The 22,398-nt window shown below is 49.0% G+C and overlaps 7 protein-coding genes across 7 annotated transcripts; 3 read left to right on the forward strand and 4 right to left on the reverse strand.

The window, feature by feature from the left end:
* Positions 1 to 1,992: 1,992 nt before the first annotated feature.
* Positions 1,993 to 3,198, reverse strand: FIESC28_10422 (uncharacterized protein; the record flags this gene model as incomplete). Its single annotated transcript, XM_031164554.1, has 1 exon — positions 1,993 to 3,198. One exon carries the CDS (start codon positions 3,196 to 3,198, stop codon positions 1,993 to 1,995), a length of 1,206 nt encoding a protein of 401 aa, XP_031011380.1.
* Positions 3,199 to 4,695: 1,497 nt separating this feature from the next.
* Positions 4,696 to 6,660, forward strand: FIESC28_10423 (uncharacterized protein; the record flags this gene model as incomplete). Its single annotated transcript, XM_031164555.1, has 2 exons — positions 4,696 to 4,866; positions 4,921 to 6,660. The coding sequence occupies 2 exons, from the start codon at positions 4,696 to 4,698 to the stop codon at positions 6,658 to 6,660; spliced, it is 1,911 nt and encodes a 636-aa protein (XP_031011381.1).
* Positions 6,661 to 7,538: 878 nt separating this feature from the next.
* Positions 7,539 to 8,927, forward strand: FIESC28_10424 (uncharacterized protein; the record flags this gene model as incomplete). Its single annotated transcript, XM_031164556.1, has 1 exon — positions 7,539 to 8,927. The coding sequence occupies one exon, from the start codon at positions 7,539 to 7,541 to the stop codon at positions 8,925 to 8,927; it is 1,389 nt and encodes a 462-aa protein (XP_031011382.1).
* Positions 8,928 to 9,797: 870 nt separating this feature from the next.
* FIESC28_10425 (uncharacterized protein) lies at positions 9,798 to 13,521 on the reverse strand (the record flags this gene model as incomplete). Its single annotated transcript, XM_031164557.1, has 8 exons — positions 9,798 to 10,035; positions 10,085 to 11,354; positions 11,414 to 12,182; positions 12,238 to 12,959; positions 13,018 to 13,089; positions 13,201 to 13,273; positions 13,334 to 13,363; positions 13,456 to 13,521. 8 exons carry the CDS (start codon positions 13,519 to 13,521, stop codon positions 9,798 to 9,800), a joined length of 3,240 nt encoding a protein of 1,079 aa, XP_031011383.1.
* A 1,798-nt stretch (positions 13,522 to 15,319) lies between these two features.
* FIESC28_10426 (uncharacterized protein) lies at positions 15,320 to 16,864 on the reverse strand (the record flags this gene model as incomplete). The annotated part of the gene is made up of 4 exons (XM_031164558.1): positions 15,320 to 15,400; positions 15,456 to 15,814; positions 15,866 to 16,494; positions 16,551 to 16,864. The coding sequence occupies 4 exons, from the start codon at positions 16,862 to 16,864 to the stop codon at positions 15,320 to 15,322; spliced, it is 1,383 nt and encodes a 460-aa protein (XP_031011384.1).
* An 841-nt stretch (positions 16,865 to 17,705) lies between these two features.
* FIESC28_10427 (uncharacterized protein) lies at positions 17,706 to 18,749 on the reverse strand (the record flags this gene model as incomplete). The annotated part of the gene is made up of 2 exons (XM_031164559.1): positions 17,706 to 18,186; positions 18,247 to 18,749. 2 exons carry the CDS (start codon positions 18,747 to 18,749, stop codon positions 17,706 to 17,708), a joined length of 984 nt encoding a protein of 327 aa, XP_031011385.1.
* A 1,070-nt stretch (positions 18,750 to 19,819) lies between these two features.
* On the forward strand, positions 19,820 to 22,348 carry FIESC28_10428 (uncharacterized protein; the record flags this gene model as incomplete). The annotated part of the gene is made up of 7 exons (XM_031164560.1): positions 19,820 to 19,844; positions 20,267 to 20,416; positions 20,470 to 21,029; positions 21,078 to 21,351; positions 21,398 to 21,573; positions 21,627 to 21,810; positions 21,864 to 22,348. The coding sequence occupies 7 exons, from the start codon at positions 19,820 to 19,822 to the stop codon at positions 22,346 to 22,348; spliced, it is 1,854 nt and encodes a 617-aa protein (XP_031011386.1).
* Between the last annotated feature and the right edge of the window lie 50 nt (positions 22,349 to 22,398).

The raw sequence follows: 22,398 nt of genomic DNA on the forward strand, positions 1-22,398 counted from the left end.
CTAGGTGGCATGACTTGCGAGCCCTGCGCTGGAAGCTGTACGTCAGTTCGAGCTCAAACTGCTGTGCTTTGATGACTTGCTTCTAGAGTCCACTGGAGTCGTCTGATCTGCCCGCCTCACATTGATCAATTTGAGGTAAAGGCCACGAGATGAACCTGTAGATGATGACTGGAGCCGAATACTAACGCCAGATTCGTCGAGATTGGGGGGAAATCGAGACATGGACGGCTTGTTCCTCCACAAGAAGCCGAGTGCTTTCTTGCTGCAGTGCATCGCATCGCATCGCATTGCATTTGCATGGCAGGGCAGGGCAGGTGTCGTTTTCTAAGAGCGCATCCACATGTCTAGTCCACCAGGAGACCATTGGCGGCGGTTGATCATGACATTCTCTTCTCATTTTCAACCTACTCGGTAAAAACTGAGCAAGTTACAAACAGAAAATCCTTATTGCAACATAGTTGTCCAAGCGTACATTACATACCATGAGACATTATAAACCTAGTACATACCTAGCTACTACTGACTGTACTTGGATTTACACGCCTCCCCTGTTTTTGATACCCTCCACCACGCACGGACAACTCAGCGCCGTTGTGTGCGGCAAGGCGTGGCCCAGGCACACGGAGGGGAAGATGCGACTCTGTACAGGGGGGCTTGATGATGGGGCACCATTTCATAGGATGGCAGTTTTAAAGAGAGATGCAAAGTAGATGGATTTTTTTTCTCTTTTCAACAAGATGGTGTGAACGGTATGCGATGAACATGAGGCTTTGCCGAGAGAGCAATTGATATCCATTCCAATCTACCCAGCTATTTACCCAATGCAGAAGGAGTTTGCCTAGGAAATATCTCAAAACCATCTTACTTGTCTGATAATTCGTGACGTAGGCAACCATCTTCTAAGCAGAACTCGCCCCCAGCATTGAGCGACTCGACTCGACTCGACTCGACTCCCACTCCAACTCCCACTCTCCCCGCCGTCATGATGGCTGTCGTGTAAGTCCGTCTTCAACGACCGGACATAACCGAGAGACAAAATCATGCCCAGGGTAATTCCTCCGAGATACCAAAAAAGAAACTTCTTAAACATTTCTGTACAACTTGTCCAATCCCGGATGATTGGCATCCGAAACTCTTCTGCTCATCTTATTCACTTTGTACAGCCTTGAACGTGGTGAAACATACTTCAGCCCAAGTGATAAGCATCACCGGAATTCCTAGCTTGGATACTTCGTGGAACCCATGTATTAACTAGACCGTTGAGCAGGGAGGTGAGCAATACGAAATGCCGTACAGCCTTCGTACAACAGACGTCAAATGTGGCGCGACCAAATTGTTCGTCACAGGATGTCATGATTTTCGAGTTGATCGCAGAAAAGAGATGCGTTTCGTCTCATGATCTAACTAAGATACCCATAGAGTCCCGTCCTGTCTACTTGTAACCAAGATATCACACCCGACCATGCCCATGCCCATGCCGTTCCCGCTCCATGTTCTATTCCAAAGCGTCCCTGCTATCGCCCAAAGGAATAGATATATATTCTCCCGATGTAACACCACATGCAAGCGTAAAACCAAGGTTCGCGGCCATGTACCCAAAGCGGATATTCATGTCGATTTTTTTTTACTAAGGTGGATTGGTTTCCCCTGTCTCTACCACGCATCGTTTCCATCTCACAAGCTTAGCTCAAAAAGTACAAAGAAAAAACTCAGTTCTCGAAAGACATATGTGAACTCGATCTCCAGTAGTCCCATTGTCGAATGATGAATGTTTTCACAAAGAAGAACGAGTAAGAAATGAAGACACGGATGGAGAAACGAGGGGTGAGGGTAGGGTATATACACATGCCCCTGATGCATGTACAATGTCGGACTACCGTGTTCCGTGTATGCGTTTTTGCTCAATGTCTCATAGGAGCCGTCCTCTGATAGAACAGCTGGGTTCGGCTCATAAGAGGTCGGTTCTGCATTCTGCTAGACAAAGTTTCTTGTCTATGAGAAAATCTTGAGGAAGCCCCAGATACCGATACCACTAAGGACGGGAATCGTCAGGTTGTCATCCCAGCCGAAGATATCCACAACTTCACTAGCAGAAGCTACGAAGCCGGACCAGAGGCCCATAACGCCCAGAGCAACCGCACCTGAGATAGTTGTTTGTTCCTGCGAAACGCCAACAGCCTCGCATATGGTCTTGGGCAGTGAGAGAATACCCTTGAACATGAAGTTCTCATCGCCAGGGAAAGGACCGATGGTGGGCACCAGCCAGCCGTAAAAGAAGTATGATGTGCCAACGCCCACAAGAAAGGCGGCGGTGGAACCGGCAAGAGACTTGCCCTTGCGGAGACGAGGGGTGTATCGACCCCAGAGTCGGCCGAAGGTACTGGCAGCAGTATCACACCAACTGAGCAGAAGGACGCTCATAATACCAACATCCTTGGGGAAGTTGAAAAGAACAATCCAGGCACCCAGGAGATAGAAGATAACACCGTTCCAGCCAGAATATTCGCTCTCGCGCATCAAGGCACCGAGGGCCTTGACGTAGAAGCGGTTGACAGAAGCGTACCGGTGTCGGAGCCAGTCGACTGTGGTGATAGGAATGAGCGCTGACATGAGCCAAGGCGTCACTGAAGTTGTCTGAGTGCCGGTCACGTAAAGCCAAATGACGAAGAAGCCAATTGAGACGTGCAGCACCTTGCGGGGTACCTCATGCTTGTGCACAAATGTTCTCCAGTGTCGATGGATAGGAATCAAACCGAGCGGACTAGGGCTCCGGCTGAAGTCGCGCCATGACCATCCTGTTGGTGCTGAAGGCTGAGGAGGCGCAAGGTGGCCATTTGATGTGGAAGCCTTTCCATTGCCGCTGCCGTTACCGTTGAGCGCGCCATCTAACGCTTGTTCTTCAGGAATAGTATCCTTGGACATCTTGCCCGCTTTCGCAGCAGTGCTTGTCCGCCTTGTCAGGCGCGTTACAGCGTTTGTATCGATCGGAGAGCGGCTGCGGGTTCGAGCTCGTCGAAACTCGGGAGGTTCAGGTATATCCTCATCCAGCTCTTCGTGGAGCGGCTGGGGCGTGGGTGTCCGTCTCCGGGCCGCGGAACGTGTAACGGGGCCCATGTAATCGGAGGCATCACGTTCGGAGGGGGTGGGACTCGGCGAGATGACGCGGGGCGTCTCCGGAACCTTGGATCGGAAGGACATGGTGAGGCAGAAGGGCGGGAGCGCGGAGCAGCGAACGGCACCGACGACTATACGTCGAAGACTGTTGAAACCAGGAGGCCAGAATGTATTGGGTATTGAAGAGTGGAGATGTTTATCACGGCGCGATGAGCGCACCGTCGCGATAGGTTCTGATGAAGATGAAATGGTGAAGGTGTCGGGGGTGTCGTAGTGGGAGGATCCGTGAGCGGGATGATTATGTTGTCGCTTTCCAGGGTCTAGAAAGTGATCGTCCGTGTCGCCGTGGCTATGCCTTCGATGGCTGTGGCGTGTAGTTTGGCCGTTATGTTCGAGGCCTTGTTGTTGTTGCCCTTGCGGCGGCGGATGATGTTGATGATGTAGTTGGTCTTGGTTGCCGTAACCCTGACTCGGGCTCAGACTCTGACTCGAATTCCGCTTCCGCTTCGGAGGACTCGGGCTACGTTTTGGCCGAGTTTTCGGTTTGGAAGATTGGATATTTATTGAATCCAGATTGATTAACAAGGATGCAACGGAGGTCGTATCCCCCGCCGCATGATGGGTTCGGAGATATAAGACGTTGATGACCGGGGCACGCACACATGTAAAGTACAGTCGAAAGTACAGTACTAGCTGGGCGTGTGAGAGTGACGGCTGATTCCAGGTGACGGGGGCGCTGAGACAAGCAGGAGACGAGAGTCAACGAGGGCAAAGATAAGTCGCGTGACACTGGAAATGAGAAAAAAGAGGATACAGTACTGTACAGGACTAACGCAGAAGGGCGAGTATTCTCCTCACAAGTACAGTATTTGGCGTTGGTTGTAGGTAACTTAACGGTAAGGTTGAAGATTTTCCTTCATTCTGGGTCTGGGGAATACGTATCTGTGGCGTTCAATTCCGCTGCTCAGACCTACGGATACAGAGGTACCTAACCTCTAGAGTGGGACACCGCCTTTTACACGCCCACTGTACTGTACATCTACTAATTACAGGTTTGAAGCATGTGATGGACTACTGGAGGGTCCTTTTTGGATGAAAACCTCGGTCTTCAAGATACCCTCATGTAAAGGTTTGGTAAGAATAGCGGGTGGGAAACACCAACCGTTCGCGAACAAGCATATGAAATTAAAAACAAGATTAGCTGTTCCTCCTAGCACTTGTGCTGTGTTCCGGATCTTCCGCCATCTGGTCTGACAGACTCTCTTCCAATCAATCAACATGTCACGTCACCTGCCAAACTTAAGCCCAGATTAAATCATTCATTTCAGGGACTGTCAATTCCCACGTCATCCGAGCTGTAGTGCTTTCATTAAGCACGTGCCGAGACGGGCAGAACACAGCCACATCGACTACGCCACAGCTCAAGATCAGCACGTGGTGATAAGATAAAAATTTCAAGAAATGTTTCGCGCAAAAGATGTCAAAGACGGCCCCTCGTTGCGCCTTGGATCTGTGATATACAGTCCAACTAATTATTTTATATAATAACCATACCTTGGTCTTGTCCACTGTTGGCTGATCATGGCTACTGAAAAGCCCAAGAAGAGAAGCCCTAGAGCTTGGGATTCCCTTGATCCGCCTCTAGCGGACTGGATTCGCGATGCCGTCGCAACCATGGGCTTCAACCAGATGACGCCCGTCCAAGCTGCAACTCTGCCACATTTCCTTGGAAACAAAGATGTTGTAGTCGAGGTATGGCTAGAATTGTAAACTTATGGTTCGATTGACATTCTAACTCATTTCTAGGCCGTCACTGGTAGTGGAAAAACCCTTGCTTTCCTTATTCCTCTTGTCCAAAAACTCCTCCGACTTAGCGAGCCCACGAAAAAGCATCATGTCGCCGCCATCATTGTCTCTCCCACCCGTGAACTGGCTGCCCAGATCCATACTGTTCTTGTCAACTTACTGCAATTCCACGAGGCCTCTGCCGAAGTCCTTCCCCATCTTAAAGGCGACGAAAAGCGACCTTCCACCATGGTGCCCGCCATCGTGCCCCAATTGCTAGTTGGAGGTACAACGACTACGGCACAAGATCTTAGCTTCTTCCTTCGACACAGCCCTAATGTTCTTATATCCTCGCCCGGCCGTCTCGTCGAGCTCCTCTCTTCGCCCCACGTCCACTGCCCTCAATCGTCCTTCGAAGTTCTGGTTCTTGATGAAGCCGATCGACTCCTTGATCTCGGTTTCAAGCCTGACCTACAGAAGATCTTGTCGCATTTGCCGAAACAACGAAGGACTGGTCTTTTCAGCGCCAGTGTGAGTGAGGCTGTTGGCGAGATCATCCGAGTTGGTCTGCGAAACCCTGTCAAGATCGAAGTTAAGGTTAAGATGAAGGGAGGTGGTATTCTTGAGGATAGAAAAACGCCTGCTAGTCTTCAGATGACATACATGGTCAAGCCAGCCAGCCAAAAACTTCCTGCTCTTGCGGAGCTTTTGCGACAACTACCTATACAACCTCAAAGGAGTATTGTCTTTCTTTCTACGTGCGCCGCTGTCGACTATTTCCAACATACCCTGCCTCTAATCCTACCAGAAGGCTTTGCGCTGGTACCTCTACACGGAAAGCACCCAGCTAAAGTACGAGAGAAGAACTTCAACAAGTTCCTCAACTCGGTTTCTCCCACAATATTACTCACAACTGACTTGGCTGCTCGTGGATTGGATATTCCACAAGTCGACCTGGTTGTTCAAATCGATGCGCCTTCGGATCCCAAAGTGTTTATCCACCGCAGTGGACGAGCTGGTCGCGCAGGCCGAAAAGGATTGGCAGTGGTGATGTTACATCCGGGACGAGAGGAAGACTATGTACAGTTCTTGGAAATTCGCAAAACACCAATCGCAAAGTTGGAAAAGCCTGTTGTCATCACCTCAGAGGAAGATGCTGCTGAAGCCACGAAGAAGATGAGAGACCTTGTATTGACAGACAGGGGTTTATTCGATAAGGCCCAAAAGGGATTCGTAAGCTTTGCTCGAAGCTACGGCGCTCACCAAGCTACCTCTATCTTCCGTGCGGCCGACCTTGACTGGGCCGATCTTGGCAACGCATGGGGACTACTCCGTATGCCTCGAATGCCCGAACTCAAGGGCTGGACAGGCGATAAGATGTGCGGTCTTGAGATCGACTGGGACAATTATGCCTACAAGGAGAAGACTCGAGAACAAGCGAGAAAGGCTGCTCTTGAGGAGGACAAGTCCGGCACCAAGAAAGAGATTCAGAAAGAGGAGGTTAAACGCAAGCGCAAGAACAACGAGGCCTGGAGTGCTAAGCATGAGAAGGAAGACGAACGAGTAGAGCGAAGGGAGAAGCGACGCAAGCGACGCGAGGCAGAGGCAACATCCAAGATGACGGACGACGAGAAGGTTAAGCAGATGGAGTTGAACGACCTGATCGCCGAGGTTCGGAGACAAAATCGTGAAAAAGCAGCGGCTGAGGCTACGGCGGCTAAGAAAGATAAAGACGATGAGTTTGCAGGTTTCGACGATTAGACAGGAATATACCCCGTTGTTTGCTACAGTGGTTTCTTTCTGGATTTATAAAAGACAATTGATGATTGAAGCCTTTTGTTCCTGGGTATATTGCGGCTCTTGGATCGAAGCTATGCATCAATATTATACTACCGGTTCTAATAAATAGATACCTACTCTATACGCGTATAGTACGTAGGCCAAATACGAAAATTCATACTGAAACCGATAACCGCGTATTCAGACCAGCTCTAGTGTAAGTGGGTTGCAGGGCTACAGGCAAATTTATTCCAGCAGGCAACAGACTTGTCTGGTTGACTATCTGTGTGGTGATATTGCCTTGATTCCTTTGTAAAAGGTCGGTTGTTTTTTCAATGTCAATTGAGATGTCTTAAGAGATGGAGGTCATTGGAGGCTCAGTTATACCTGGCATAGAAATGAGGATTTTAAACATTATGGATCATGAGGCATGGCTGTGTCCCTTTATTCTCACGTCCTGAAGACACTTCGCTACTGTGGATGAGGAACTAGGTAGATGCTATTATTATACTATGGAAGGTGGCTCAGACAGATATACGAATGACTAAAATAGGTCCAGTAACGTTATTTTAGCAAGAGAAAAGCTAAAAACTTAACCCAAGCAATACGATAAGAACGTTGGTACTTCACCATCAGCACGCGTTTTGCTGTCTGGAAGGACTTTACCAGCCAATCATAACGCTCAATTAAGAGCTGAACCAGTATGGAGTACTAGTCTTCCTAGTCACAGCTGTTGGATACTGTTGATCTGATCTGACCTCACCTGTTCTGAACAGCCAATTCTTGCTTGCTTCAGACCACACCTTGTGCTTGAACTACCCTACCACCCTTTCTTTTTCCTTACATTTCTTTTTCTTCCGATGCATCCGCATCCCAACCCTCACTCTAACGATGAGACCAATAATCCCGTGACCAAGCTCCGAAGACGCCATCGCAAGTCCCGCAATGGTTGCTTGGAGTGTAAGAGACGGCATATCAAATGCGATGAGAAACGTCCTGCTTGCGGTAACTGCATTGTCAGTGAGCGAACATGCTCTTTTCCGCCTTCCGCCGCACCATCAGCTGCTAATTCCTCATCACTGGCGCGATCTGATCCGCCCTTGGCTTCCTCTACCTCCTTCAATGAGCCGTTACTAAGTGTGAGCAATAACGGCAGTCGAATGCAGAGCCCCGTCGATAGCGTGTCCAGTGCAGGGGCTTTACATCGTCCCTCTCCCATACCGCCACCAGCATATCTCGGATATAACGTCAATGTTAACGAGCGGGCTCCTTCAACGACTCTGCCTTCTTTCACAGAGGCTTTTGCTCCCGAATTTGCTGAGTCACCTGTATCATCTTCACAGACAGAAACTCTGCCTCTGCCCGTTTTCACCAACAAACATCTCATACTATTGCATCACTTCCGCAAGTCAGTAATTATGGATGCAGAGAATCTAGACACTATTCTTGATGTTGCTCTCGAATGGTCTTCTCACGCTCCCTATGCACTGGACCAACTTCTCGCCATATCAGCAGACCATCTAGCTGTGCTGCATCCTGAAAGTGCAGCTTCATATCGCCGGACAGCTACGGAGCTTCAAACCCGTGCTCTTTCATATTTCAACAAGGATGCCCAAGAGGTGGCTAACTACGATGCACACTATATCCCCCGGTTCCTCTTCTCATCACTCCTTAGCTTGCATATGCTGTACGACACATTTACTCAATATCGTTCTTCCCTTCATGCCTTTATAGAAAGGTTCTGTAATTCGGTTCACTTACATCGTGGTGTCAAGTCTACAACTTCAAACCGGTACAACGATCTTCTCGAATCTCCCTTGGCCAAGTTCTTTCTTGAGGTCAAAAACGCGGCGGAGCTCGGCGACACGGGTGACGAATGCGCTCCGTTGATAGAACTTATAAAAAGCTCCGATCTAAGCCCAGCATCAGTTGAGGCATGCAGCAATGCCGCCCACACTCTACAATGGGCTTTCAACGTCTATCGTAACCTGCCTCAAAGCACGAATTTGCAAGCTGCATCAGCGTTCCCTGTCGTCTTGAGCGAAGACTATATAGAAACCGTTCGCAAAAACCGGCCAGAGGCCTTGCTGGTCCTAGCATACTACGGCGTTCTTCTTCATCGATGCCGCCGCGTCTGGCTAGTTGGGGATTCTGGTGCCTTTCTGGTACGCCTCATTGCTGGCCATCTCGGGAGTTACTGGCAAGACGCTTTGGGATGGCCGTTGCAGGAGTTGGAGAATGATCAATGACAAGAGGACTACTGGATATGAGCATAGATAGTTGTTCGTATAACTGATACCACAAATGCATAGCTTAGCTCGTATGTATTCAAGTTCCTCCACGTAGCATCTGAAGCCATTGTTGGAGATATCTGGGTAGCGCATATGGCAACGCATATAGTACTGAAATGAGCGCCACCGCAAATGTAAGTAAGTCTTCCGTACCATCTCCGAACACGGTTGTCACGTCTCAATGATTAAGAATCGTATCGTCAAATTATGCAATGATGATCGACTAGGCAAACTAGGTCTTCTGGACACGACAGTAATTAACACTCCGACTAGCCATGCTCATGTCATTTCTGTTTGATTATCCATAGTGTAAGCTATTTCGATATCTACATGAACCTAGGCTTGCCTCTCTTTCCATAAAACAAAATCCTGGATAGGTATGTATCCGGATGTCATTTCTGTTCTTTTAATCACAGAAGCGCGCATAAATAGCTTCCTCAAGTGGTACCGATGTCGACCCAGGAGCCCAAAACAATCGATACCAATGTGAAACTCAAACCACGGCTTCTTTATCTTGCTCTTTTTTTCTTTAACACTTCCCCCCTGAGATTTCAAAGGGGTTGCCGATTTAGACTAGAGCATCAAGCCGCCTAGCAAAAGCAGGCGACTGATCACTCTTCTATGGAAGGAATATGGTATCATAACAGGAAAGAAATTCGGCGTGGACGAGGTGCTTCGACGTACCCAAAGCGGGGGATCAATGAATGAGCTGTGACTCCAGGAAATCCCTCAAAGTCCGTAAAACTCCCACCCGTCCCCAGCTGCATCCGTCGATGCCGCTTCATTGGCAGCTCGGGGTGCAAACTCAGTCCGTAGTTCTTCGTTGAGTCATAGCTCCTCATCGTCCAGCTCTGAGGGCTTGAGAAGACCGCCGACCTTCTGTCGTCGTTCCAGGTCGGCATTCTTAGCTTCCTGCTCTTGTTGCTCCTTCTCAACGATGAACAGCTCGGCGTTGTCACCGGCAAACTCCTTGAGAGAGACAAGGAAATCACGGAGGTTGAGTCGGAACTTGTCGTATTGCGTGTTAAGCGTGAACAAACCCTCCACAAAGCTCTGGATCTGGTTCCTGTTCGAGAGTTAGCATTGCGGCATGAATAATAGGGGATAGAACGTACGTTTGCAGGTTGCGGAACGCATTTTGCAAGAGATTAGCAACAAAGTTGGCAACAAATTCTCGGTTGTCGGTTCCAGCTTGTGCCTGGTCGGGGCTGTAAATAGGTCCTTGGATCTTGGGCTGAGTGCCGTCGGCGGGGTTGATGTAGTAGAAGAGCTTCATCAACAGCATGGATTGCGTCTTGAAACCAGCCTTGTGGTCATTGTCGGTCACAACGAAGAAAACATCCTGAAGGATGGTGATGAAGAATCGCTGGAAGAAAGCATTTGCGGTCTGGACGTCGGTCTTCTCGGCAATGTTGTTAATAAGCTCCAGAGCCATGTTGAGACCAGCTGCTTCAACATCACGGTTGTCGTGTTTGAAAGCCCACGAGCAGGAGTCGATAACAAACTTGAACTGATTGTTGTCGAGCTTGAGCAGAGCAGGGAAGCAGTGCAGGTTGATGGCCCGGAGGAGGTTGAAGAACTCCACTCGGTGCTCGGGGAACTCTGAGAAGTCCTTGTTGATCATTTCCAGGGTGCACTCGAAGACGTTCTGCATAATGGTCGGGACCTGGTCCTCCATCAAAGAAGAGAGTTTGGTGATGATGGTGGAGCAAGCCTTGAGTACCTCGGCATCTCGAGCACCAGGAACGTTACGGTTGTAATCGACCAGAACAGAGTCCAACAAAGGAGGCACCATCTGGGCACGGACAGCCTGGAGATCTTCTGCCTTGTCAACATACACCTCGATGAGCTTAAGGATCTCCTTCTTGATAGTTCGAAGACCTCGGACCTTGGGCATCTTGGTTGCAAGTTCACCATCGCGAGCAACGGCCTCGGAGATCAGTGTACTTGTGGCGTTGTACATCTGGAGCATGTCGTGGTAGATGCGGCCGATCTGGGGGTAAAAGTAGGATCCCACAGATGAGCAAGCCGATACGTTGGTCTTCATGATGTTTCCAATAACCTTGATAGTCTCGGCATCCTGAAGAATGGAGGGGTTGACTGTTGCTTGCTTGATGATTTCGTCCCACGCCGCGTTGGGGATGGCCATGAGGTCAGAGAGAAGTCTCTCCTGCTGGTGCTTGTTGCCCTGAGCCGCAACCATGTAACCGCAGGCCTCATAGAAGGTGTGAACTTGTTGAGGGGTAAGATCGCATGTGATTTTGCCCATGTTTCGGACAATCTCCTCGATAAAAGGCTCCTGCTCGCTAGGCTGGAGAGCAACAAAGTGTCGCCGGCATTGTCGTGCAATCTTAATGAACGTATCACAAGCCATGTCCTGTACACCTGTAATAGCTTTAGTTAGTATCCTGAGAATAGTGAGTAATCAAGGCTTCAAAACAAACCTTCATGAGACTCGTGCATAAACTCGAACAGCTTGTTAACGACCGTCTTGAGAAACTTCCAGTGGGCCTTCAGGAAACGAGGATACTGGCCGACAATGTACATAATGTTACTGGCGACGACAGCCTTGTTGTCTTTGCCTCGCTTCATTTCGGTGAGACCAAGTAAGTCCTTAATGACCGTTACCAAGAAACGCTTCTCAGTCTCCTCGTTCATTGCCAAGGAAATCGATCCAATGGCCCAGCAAAGAACGTTGCAGTTGTGCCAAGACCACTCGCTGCCGTCGACCTGTCGAGCAAGCTTTTCGGTCATGATGTTCTCTGTATCGACCACATCCAAATGTGTCAGGTACACCAGGCACTCTCTGATCGTCTTGTAAAGCTGCACAGTATCGCTCTCCTTGACGAATTCTCGGACAATTTCACCCTCATCGTTTTCGACGATCAAGACTTCCTCGGGACGGACCATCTTCTCGATCATAACAACTCGGAGGTTTGAGAGAACTTCGTTGTACTTGTGCTTTCGGAGAGGGTAGTTGTTAAGGACGGTAGGGTTCGGGGCACCGCCACCAGACATGCCTGCGCCGACAGCCATGAGGGGGTTAAGGTCCGTAATAGGGAGGGCTTGCATCTCCTCGTAAAGCTCCTGGACAAGCTTGAGCCAGTAATCGAGACAAATCTTGAAGATTTCTCGATCATCGATCTGCGATATCCTAATAAGATAGTAGTGACCGTGGATAAGGAAATCTCGGTTAGGAAGTTTTTCGACAAGCTATTTCGTGCATGTTAGAACAGTGTATATGGCACAAAGACGTCTCATAACCTACATTTAAATGCATTCCGAAGAAGTTGCAAAGGAAGAGAGCCAGGTTTTGGATAAACTCCTGATCTCTTGAGTTACTGCTAGGATATGTGCTCTTAAGATCAAGAGTAACCGGAATGATGTTAGCAATGGTGGTCAGGGTCTCAGTGAACATCTTGACAAGCTCCTCGTCATACGAGTTGGGCTGTCCAGGACCTCCTGTCTGAAGACCTCCAATCTCAGTAAGGCACTGCATGGTAACGTTGCGGAACTCGGGGGTCGAGAGGAATCGGGTTCGCAGTGTTTCGATAAGTGGTGTCTCGAAGATGTATCCCAGGGGAATCCAGTTGCAGAATCGCAGAAGGGTCTCGAGAGTTGCCTTGATCAAACTAGGCTGTGTGGCCGTGTTGAGAACCTCTTGGCAGAGGTTAAAGATCTGTGAGAACTCGGCGCACATAGTCTGCTTCAGGTTGCGTGTCTTTGTCGATGTCATCTGCTCGGCTGAGTAGTCGAAGACTTCCTCCGAAAGCAAACGAAGAATAATCATGTTGTTCTCGCAGATAGATAGGTTGGAATGGCATGACGAGATGATTTCGTTGATAAAGGTAGGCCAGTTGTGAGGCCACTCCTGCTTGAGGACGGAAACGAGAACGAGGTTAAGCTTGTTGAGCAAAGTCTTTTGCTGGCGCAAAGACTCTTCGGTGCTCGAGCACTGGATGATAAACTGAACGATGAAGTTTCGGATTCCTAAATGACAAGGCTGGTTAGATATGGCAGCCGAGTTGTTATTGGAAGCGTAACGCACCTTGGCACTGTTCCCGAGGGAGTACCTTCCACCTCGTCATGATCACATTATCCAGAACCTGCAGACCCAAGTCTGTTAAATTTTGTTAGTCGAGCAGTTTCATAACTCGCAAAGATCGAGGGGAACGAAGCTAGCTGCGGTGCAGCACAGCGTGGAAAGTGGCGCAAAGCCGAGTCAACGCACATTTGGTTTGAGGGTACTGCGCATCCGAAAGGATCTTGTCGACCATGAGCCAGGCATCGGGGTCTTCTTTGAACTGTAGGTCGAGTTAGTAAAAAAGCTCTGCACGAGCCATGAGCTGGAGAAGTGTACAAACCTGGTTGAGAGCAGCTTGAGCGGCTTTTTGCTATACGATTGACAAGGCGGGATTAGTTCTTGTTCCTCATCTCGACGCGCGGGGTCTGCGGCTGGTAAAACCCGAGCCAAAAGATAACCTACCTGCTCACCGCGCCCCTCGTAGAAGGAGCGGACGAGGACGTCCAGCTCTTCAATGGAGGCGGCCATTTTACGTTGTTATATCGGGTTCGCGAGGGGGTCGTTACGTGGTAGAAGAAGGTGGTGGTGGTTGGAGGTGGTAGAGCTGGTGGTGGGCGAACGAAGACGAGGCGAGGCGGGGGGAGAGAGAAGATACAAGCAAATGCCAGCCCCAGGCAGATAGACTAAAGCAAGTGAAGGCAATAGCGCAGCTCAGCTCAGCTCTACTCTATAATAAGGAGGAGTTGGTGGGTGTATGATGGTCGGTCGAGAAGAGAATGCGTCGCGAAGGAAGCAGTGAAAAATGAAAAAGAGGAGAAATGCAAAGTTCGGCTTTGGTCAAGCAAACTAAGGTAAAGTGGACGACGTCGGTGAGGTGAGGTGAGGTGTGAAGAGATCCATGAATGGACTGGACCTGGACCTATGCGGGCGGCTCAGGACGAAGTGGAGTTACAAGCCCAGCGCCGCCGCAGCGCTGTGAATAATCTCCATCGTACAGTACAGCAGACACCTATAGTGGAGTATCAGACTCAGAAATGCCCCGCAGTGCAGTCTGCGTCACTTCCATTGTAACCACCAGCAACCAGACCTAATGTAGCGGGAGCTTCCATTCTATCCGCCCAGAAGATCTGATGGATGCTTTTGTCAGCAGCGGGGCATAGCACAGGTACAAAGAGGGATTCATGGATGCCTGTCTGTTAAAAGCCATTGGATATCCTGTCCTATCATTATCACATCAACAAAGTATCTCTACTTTTTGCATCACTGCCGTTTGCTGTGGCTGTTGATGCCTATGCAAAAAGTACCGTGGCTGTGGTTCGTTGGGCCCATGACGCTGGGATGATTTTTGTAACAGTACATACTTCATCACCTCGGGCTATCAATTCCCAGCCTCCCGGGCGCATAAGTAAAATTACTGTACTGTACTGTAACCGATCCATCTCATGATTCGCTATGATTTTCATAACGGCGCGTGTTGGTCACCTTTGTTAGTTATGCATTGTTAATTAATGTTGCCGGATGCGGCAGTCCGATTATTATCCCGATTTTGCTGGGGCTATTGATCAACCATGGCAGACGTGTTAAGGTCTTGCTCAGCTGAACATGTCCGATGGGCGCGAAGATCTCTCTATGAGGTAATCGTAATGCTCTGCAGCAGCCCGATATAAGGCGTCGCATTTCTTCTTCGGCTTAGGGTAGCGTCGAGAGGCCTTTGTAAAAACGCCGAAGTCTTCTGCATTACCTACCGGCGGTACGATGTCATGATATCATTGATAACTATTTATAAGCCCATATAGCCTGGGTTAGTCCTTACCATCTCATGATCGCATTGAAGACCACTATGGCTGAACGCTGCCTAGAAAGAAGATTCTGGACGGCTCTGCCACTCCGGAGAATTAACGGATAGGACAGGGAGCTTGTCATGTTATCACTGACGTTAGGTATTAATGAGCAAACTACCACTGCGGTAGGTCCAAATAGAACTGGCAAGTTTGAAGTTTGGGGAATGATGTATTCAGCTCAAATTGTTATGTGCGAATCACCAGGAGGATGAGTCAAGACGCCTTTGGCAAAGTATCATATTTTTTAAGCTCGCTTTATCACTGAAGACAACACTAGCCAACCCTCTATAGTTGGTTTCTTCGTCTACACAATCACTTACAAACATGGCCAGCCATTTCTCTCGTTACATACTTTCGACTTAACCATAAATCACCCATATCCACTGGATGGACTTGGCTGTTGTGTCTTCAAGCTGGGCTATGTCGTCCCTTCGATCGCCTTTGAATCATGTTGATAGATTTTCTTATTTTTTGTTCTCTTATGTTTAAGGCTTGTAACCGGCCTCGGCCAAGCTCTCCTTGAGAGCATTGATGGCTTTCTCCATGTGACTTCGGCTAGGATCCAGCTGTGAATTACACGTTAGTTGCAAACTCCACCAAACAAGTTTAGGTTACACTTACAGCACTGACGCCCATGTGGCCGAATCGGATGTACTTGGGGGCGATAGCCTTGTGAATACCACCGGCAAAGACGACGCCCTTAGCAGCCAGCTTGGGCAGAACATCAGGAGCGCCAACACCCTCGGGCAGGTAGATGGCAGTCATAGCATGAGCCTGGTCTTCGGGTTTGGTGGCAACGATCTTGAGGCCAAGGTCGGTGATGGCCTTCTTGACCTTGTTAGAGACCTCGATGTGGCCCTGGAATCGCTCTGACAAAGGTCGGGCAAGGATTTGGCTCAAGCTGGTGTGGAGGGCGTGGACGAGCTGGGGAGAGGGGGTTGCGAAGTAAGAGGGCTTCTTGGCCTCATAGTTCTTCATGACTAAAGCATGTTAGCAAAATATACATGACCTCAAGAATGTGTCTCACTCACTAGGAGTCCAGTTCTTCATGGAAGCGAAGTAGGCGGGGATGGGAGTCTTGCGGTTCTCAATGGCAGCAGCGACAGCTCGACCGCTGAAGAAAGAGATGGAGAGACCAGCAGGAACACCAATGGCCTTCTGGCTGGCGGTAACAACACCATCTAGACCCCACTCGTCGAAAGCAATCTCCTCACAAGCAACACTGCAGACACCATCGACAATGACAAGAGTCTCGGGGGAGACTCGCTTGACAGTAGCTGCAAGGTCCTTGAGCTCGCTCAAAACACCAGTCGATGTGTCGACGTGTGTAACTGTAAGGATCTTGTACTTCTTCTCGGAAAGGGCCTTCTCGATCTCGGGGAGCTGAGGACGGCCACCAACCTCACCATCAAGCTTGGTAACGTTGGCACCGTAGGCGCGCAGGCAGTCGGCGAAGCCATCGCCAAAGTAACCAGTGCTGAGGACAAGAGCGTTCTCACCAGCCTCGACAAGGTTGGCAGCAACAATATCCCATCCCAGAGTACCAGAACCGGAGATAACGTATGGTTGAGCGGAGGGGTCGGTGGATTGGAAGAGCTTGCGGGTCATGGAGAGGGTTTCGCCGAAGGTGTTGACGAAGCCAGGGCCGACGTGGCTCTCACTAGGGGCATGTGTTAGCAGGCGAGACTTTGTGATATAGAGCAGAGTAGTCCCTACCTGTAGTGGCCCATAGACTTGAGGACCTCATCATCGAACTCAATGGGTCCGGGAATGAGCAGAGTAGCGTGTTCGGGTTGGGAAGACATATTGGCTGTGGTTGTCGATAGAGGTCGAGCTTGGTTGGATGACGAAGGAGCAGGGGAAGCTGCGTTATAAGAAGAAGAAGTCTGACGCGACAGATGGCCTGAGACGAGAGAGATCCTATCGGCCGACCCAGCGGCCGAATACGTCTTGAAGCCCGCCGAAGAGGGGCCTTCGGCGGACAGCTCCGGAGCGCGGGGCACGGGCGCCTGCACTTTTCTCCCCTCCATTCTGAGTGCCGATCCAAGCAAGAGCGACTGACTGCGACTGGCTGCTGCTGCTGCACCAACCCCCACTGACAACGACAACCGCTGGAACCGCTGTAAGGCCGCCAGATTGACTGCTAGGACTGTCTGAGGCGAACCTGAGCTGAAGGTGCCGAAATGTTTTTGCGGCACCGGAAGCAACCCAACCTAACAACACAAAGGAAATCTGAGCGTTCAGGTCACGGAAGAAGCCCGAGATTGACAGCAGACAGTAAAGATCGGTAGGTGTTCCGAATATGGGATGCAGAGCCGGTCTTTTCGGGTCTTTGAAGTGCCGAGATGGAATCTCAACACCGACAGTAATTTTTTAGAGGTTGTTCCTCTACGTTTGATGATGATGATGGTGATGAATTGAAAGTAACGGAATTGGGTCAGGAGAAAAAGAAAAGGACCATCGTCTGAGTCGCTCCCTGTTGAACTCACTCTAGCATGGACCGGTGTCCCCTGTCTTCCGTCCCCTCTTTTTCCTTCTTTCAGAACAGCTACGGAGCTTCATCAACGTGTTTAGAGGCCGCTACCGGAACGGGAGTCAACAATTTAGTGGAGGTCGCTTCGGAGTCGTGTCGGCATCATGGACCGATCATCCACAACGAGGTCTTTTGACAAGTGGCAGACATCAACGGGTATTCAACCGAAGTTTTTAGGTAAGTATTAACGCTAAACTGACTGAAGAGGACATATCGAATAGGATAGGAATACATCATGATGGAGTTGCGAGCGAAGAAGAGAAAAAAACCATTCTACCCACCGGGAATGGTCCTGTCAGACCCAGATAAAACAGACCGCCAATTTCAGGGATCTATACTTAAGCAATGCCCTTGTAAAAGTCAAACAACTTTTCAGCGCCATCTTTCCACTGCACATCATTCTGTAGGTGATGTCCAGCACCTTCTACAAAACGCAACCTCACCTCGTCACGCTTCTTAGTCCCAGCTTCACGATAATACTTTGCTGTTTTGTGAGATACTGGTCCTGTCATCAGCTTATCTTGACTTCCTGCCATGACAAGAACCTTTTCACCGCTGTCCCCGTCGTTGCGAATGTGTTTGAGAATGATCGATGCAGATGTGAACTGGTACATCATGCTGAAAGGCCATAGGTAGCTCTCATAGCGATTCATATGGCGCTGGAATGGAACGACGGCCGAGAGTGGATATTTATCGCCAAAGAAGGCGCGTTGTGTGAGTATGGGATGTGAGAGAGGTGAGTTGGAATGCCAGAGGTGGAAGATCATTCGAATGGTGAACCACGGGTCCATCTTCCACCAATTCATGTATACGCCCATTCTGCAAAGCTTTATTAGCATCTCAACTAGGAGCCAGAGTCAAGGTTGTATCTTGACTTACGATCCAAATCCTGGAACAGCACCCAGCAGTGCAAGGGCTTTGACATTCGCCAGGCCATCACTGAGAATGCCCTGGCTCAACCCTCCGCCACTCGAGTGTCCGACAAGCATCACCTGGCTCTTGTCGCGCATCTCAACCCAATCGATCACTGCAACGAGATCGGATGCTAGTGCACTTCGAGGAGTCGCAAAGACCATGCGGAAGTATGACGGATGCCATGATTCCCCGTGACCGCGTAGCGAAACAGCATAGCATTGGACTCCGCGGGCAGCTAGGTATTGCATGTACTCGGTCCATACCCAAGCACAGCCCATACCACCATGACAGAATACTATGGGCGGCCCATCTGTTCTGTTAGTGATGGATGGTGAATTGGAGAGAACTTCAATCCGGCCTTCGGGTGTCTCTACCCAGTGACGTTCGAGACCTTCAGGAACGGGGGATGGGGGACCTGAAGGTCGGGTATAGTGAAGCCACTGATAGCTGAGATGGAAGCCAAACATTGATTTCTCCTTTGTGTCGAGGTAAGTAGGTGTATGAAAGTATATAGGCACGAGTGGGCGTTGCAATGTCGTTGATGGTGACTGCAGTCAGCATGGGCATCGTTCCCCTCTTATACAAACATAACTAGCAGTAAGAGAGGATTTCAAGCTCAAGCAAGCACCGTAAAAGGCAGAGGACCCTCTCTTCCGCTAAAAAGTCGTGTTTGTTGCACAATGAAACGCGTTGTAGTACTCGGCCTGCAAGCCACCAACGAGCCATAAGCTTCTGACTTCAGCCGCTCGTTAGCCTGTGGTTTTGGGCCATCCACAAAGCGGATTTATTGACCCTCGGAACAAACAGGAATGAGAGTGTATAGGCTTATTGGTTTTCCTTCCCATACTCTATGTGCCTTTTTCTTGCTGAGTGGCTTCTTCGGTGAGGACAAAGTGAATAATAAACCTGATATCTAAAGCAGTATATGTGAGTCAATCAGCTGCATTGGCTCAAAGAGACGTAAACCTCCAAATGATCTATTTTTACGCTATAGACTAATTTGGGCATCTATCGTTGTCTCTTTGCAACGTTGTAGCCTGTGGCTTACGAGCTGCATAAGGCATGTTAAATATGACCAAGGCCGGCCATAGGAACCATCACACTGAGGTCCATGACTCCATTAATACTGACCTCATATTGAGAATGCTGTACTATCGCTGGCAGGGTTGACTTTAGACTCAAGACTTTCTAACGCAATCGGGCAGAGTAGACGATCAAAGAATTAAAACTCCGCCATTAACTAACACCAATCGTCTCACAAGAAATGATCCCCCAAGGAATATCCACATCTTCTAGAGCGTTTCTAATCCTTCCTCTTCGGCTTTGTATCCCTATCAGCCCCAATCTACCCCGCTCTTTAGTTATGCGGAAGCTTGCCCGTTACACGCAACTTGGCTTGGGTTGACGAGTCACAGGCATGTTGTTTTACTCATTTTCATACACAATATAATTGACTATCACGGATATCCTCTTATTCAGTCCTGTGTCCTCGAGGTGATGTCTATGTCTACACGCTCTAGCTCAACTCGACCAAATAATGCTAGGAAACGTGCTCCAAAAGCGTATGTTCTTGTTCTTATCGGATGGGTCCCGAGTTTAGTCACTGATGAGATATGTTTAGTTGTGTAAGATGTCGCGATCAAAAGATCAGGTGCTCTGGATCTCAACCTTGTCAACAATGTGACAAGAGAGGGTTGCCTTGTCGTTTCGACGATGAGTCTCGCAAAGTGGTGGTTTCAAGAGGGTTAGTTTTGTCAACAGTGCATTCCTTGATGGGAGACTTACTCACTTCCTCCAGGTACATTAAGAGTCTTCAAGAGAGGTTGGCATCCTTCGAAAACAAAGCAAATCACCAGCCGTCGACTATTCAATCGAGGAGCCCAGAGTTAGGTGAGCACATATAACCCTCTTCTAACTCGAAATGCTCTAACTAAGAACCAAGATGATCCAATACACTTACCAGAGACTAATGACCATGCTCCAGAACTAGCAATAAAGACGTCAAGCTCAATATCACCTTGCGGACCAGTCCAAGCACCTAATCGACAACCCAATGTCGAAGGCAATGCTCCTCTCATTAATCCCCTAGCCTTTCATACCTACGACTTTGTCCCAGGTCTCAAGGGCCATCTTTGTGAGTCCATGTTCTCAACCATGCAACTTTCTTCTTGACTCATCAGCCATCAGTGTTCATGGGGACTTCATCGAATTGGTCCTTCAACAAGAGAGTTCTCACAATGACACACGAACGCATCAAAGGAACACCACTGCCTACTCACAACCTTCACTTTGCTGGGCTTGAAGGAAAGGTCTTCGACTTCAAGTGGGATGGGACGAGGAGGCTTGCATCTGGGGATGTACCCGACATGACCGCTCTTCCAACAAAGGACTTTGCTCTGTATCTCATTAATTCAGTCAAATTCCACTGCAGCTGGCTATATAATCTCTTCGACGAAGACATCTTTATGGAACGCTTTCGTCGCTTCCACGAGCATCCTGCAGAGCACGCACAAGCCGAGCCTCTATGGTTTGTTCATTATCTTATCATATTAGCATTCGGAAAGGCCTTTGTGGTGCATTCGACAAAATCTCGACGACCTCCCGGAGGAGAATTGTTCGTGCAAGCTATGAAGCTCATGCCAGATTTTAGCTTCTTCGATTGCGATGTGATAGATCAGTTACAAGTTCTCTGTTGCGCTGCCCTTTATCTACACTGCGTGGATTATATTCAACAGGCCCATCGTCTGGTAAGTATGCAATGGCATTTGAAGGCACATAATGCTCAACAAAGATAGGTCTGTAACGCTCTTCGAAATGCTTTAGAACACGGTATGCACACAGAGATGCAATCCAGCGCCCTTGATAAATCTTACGTGCAGAGATGTCGCCACATGTTTTGGACAATCTACATTCTCGAACGACAAATGGGCTCTCTAATGGGTCTCCCTCTGAGCATATCGGACGATGTTATAAGTGCGCGCTTTCCCGATTTTCCAGGACAACCAGAACGCTTGGAGGCTCTCAAGTTACATGTTGACTTTTGCAGAGTGCTCGCAAAGATAGATCAGAGTGCGTATGTCTCGGTTAGATGAGAATATTTGCTGATAGTCTGTAGCTGTATATGGGCTCGAAGGAAAACTCGACAGTCGATACCTAGAGGCTACACAATCAGTACTCAAAAGCATCGCTATCGTTACAGAACGACTGAACAAGTCGTTTGAGATCCAGGCAGGCGAGGGTATGGCTGGTATATCGCGAATATCAGCGCACCTGCATCTTTTGCAACATCAGGTAAGCTCTTAATAGGAACGTTGTTCGGCGAATCTTCTCTCTAACGCTACTAGTGCATCATTTTAACCACAAGGCCGCTGCTCTATACGTTTCTTCTCTCACGTCTAGGCCATTTGGAGGTAGCTTTGATGCATTGGCTACAATCCGAGAGCGTGAAAGGCCTTGTACAGATTTGTACCGAATCGGCTCAACAGATCCTTAGAATTCTGTCCAGTCTTTCTGAACAGGGCCTACTTGGTGTGTTCTTCGACTCATATTAATCAGTGAAGGCTATTCTAACAAAATGATAGAAACATTCCTACGCTTTGACCAAGACGCAACATTTACCGCTACAATCGCACTACTCATGGCTTCTGCAATTGACTCATCACTGTTGCCAGACCACACTCCCTGGACACAGCGTGCCTACTCTATCTTTGATGAAATGGGGTCTCGTGGTAATCCTGTGGCTAATATGGTTGCGTCTGAATTAAAACAACTAGAAGGTTTGCTGAAAGAGTTTCTGCTTCACAATGAGTCAAGGTCTTTAGTTGCGACTCAGAGCCACAACACTCCGTGTGAAGGGCCCTCTGACGATACAAATACTACGGAAGCATCTATTCCTGGATATACCGAGTCTTTCGGCCTTGATTCTGAAGATGATTTCGGTTTGGGGTTAAACTATGAGCTTAGCGCTGAACAGTTGCTGAACATTGCGAATTCGCTGGATGTTGATAGTTTGACGTGGCCATGGCCTGAGGACCCAATGGTGGAGGGTATGGAGGAGTCTGGATAGATGATCGGATGTTGGGAGAAAGCTCTGGCAGCACTTCAAATCAATGACCA

This window comes from Fusarium coffeatum (assembly GCF_003316985.1).
Source record: "Fusarium coffeatum strain FIESC_28 chromosome Unknown BRIP53273_contig_307, whole genome shotgun sequence".
Lineage (NCBI taxonomy): Eukaryota > Fungi > Ascomycota > Sordariomycetes > Hypocreales > Nectriaceae > Fusarium > Fusarium coffeatum.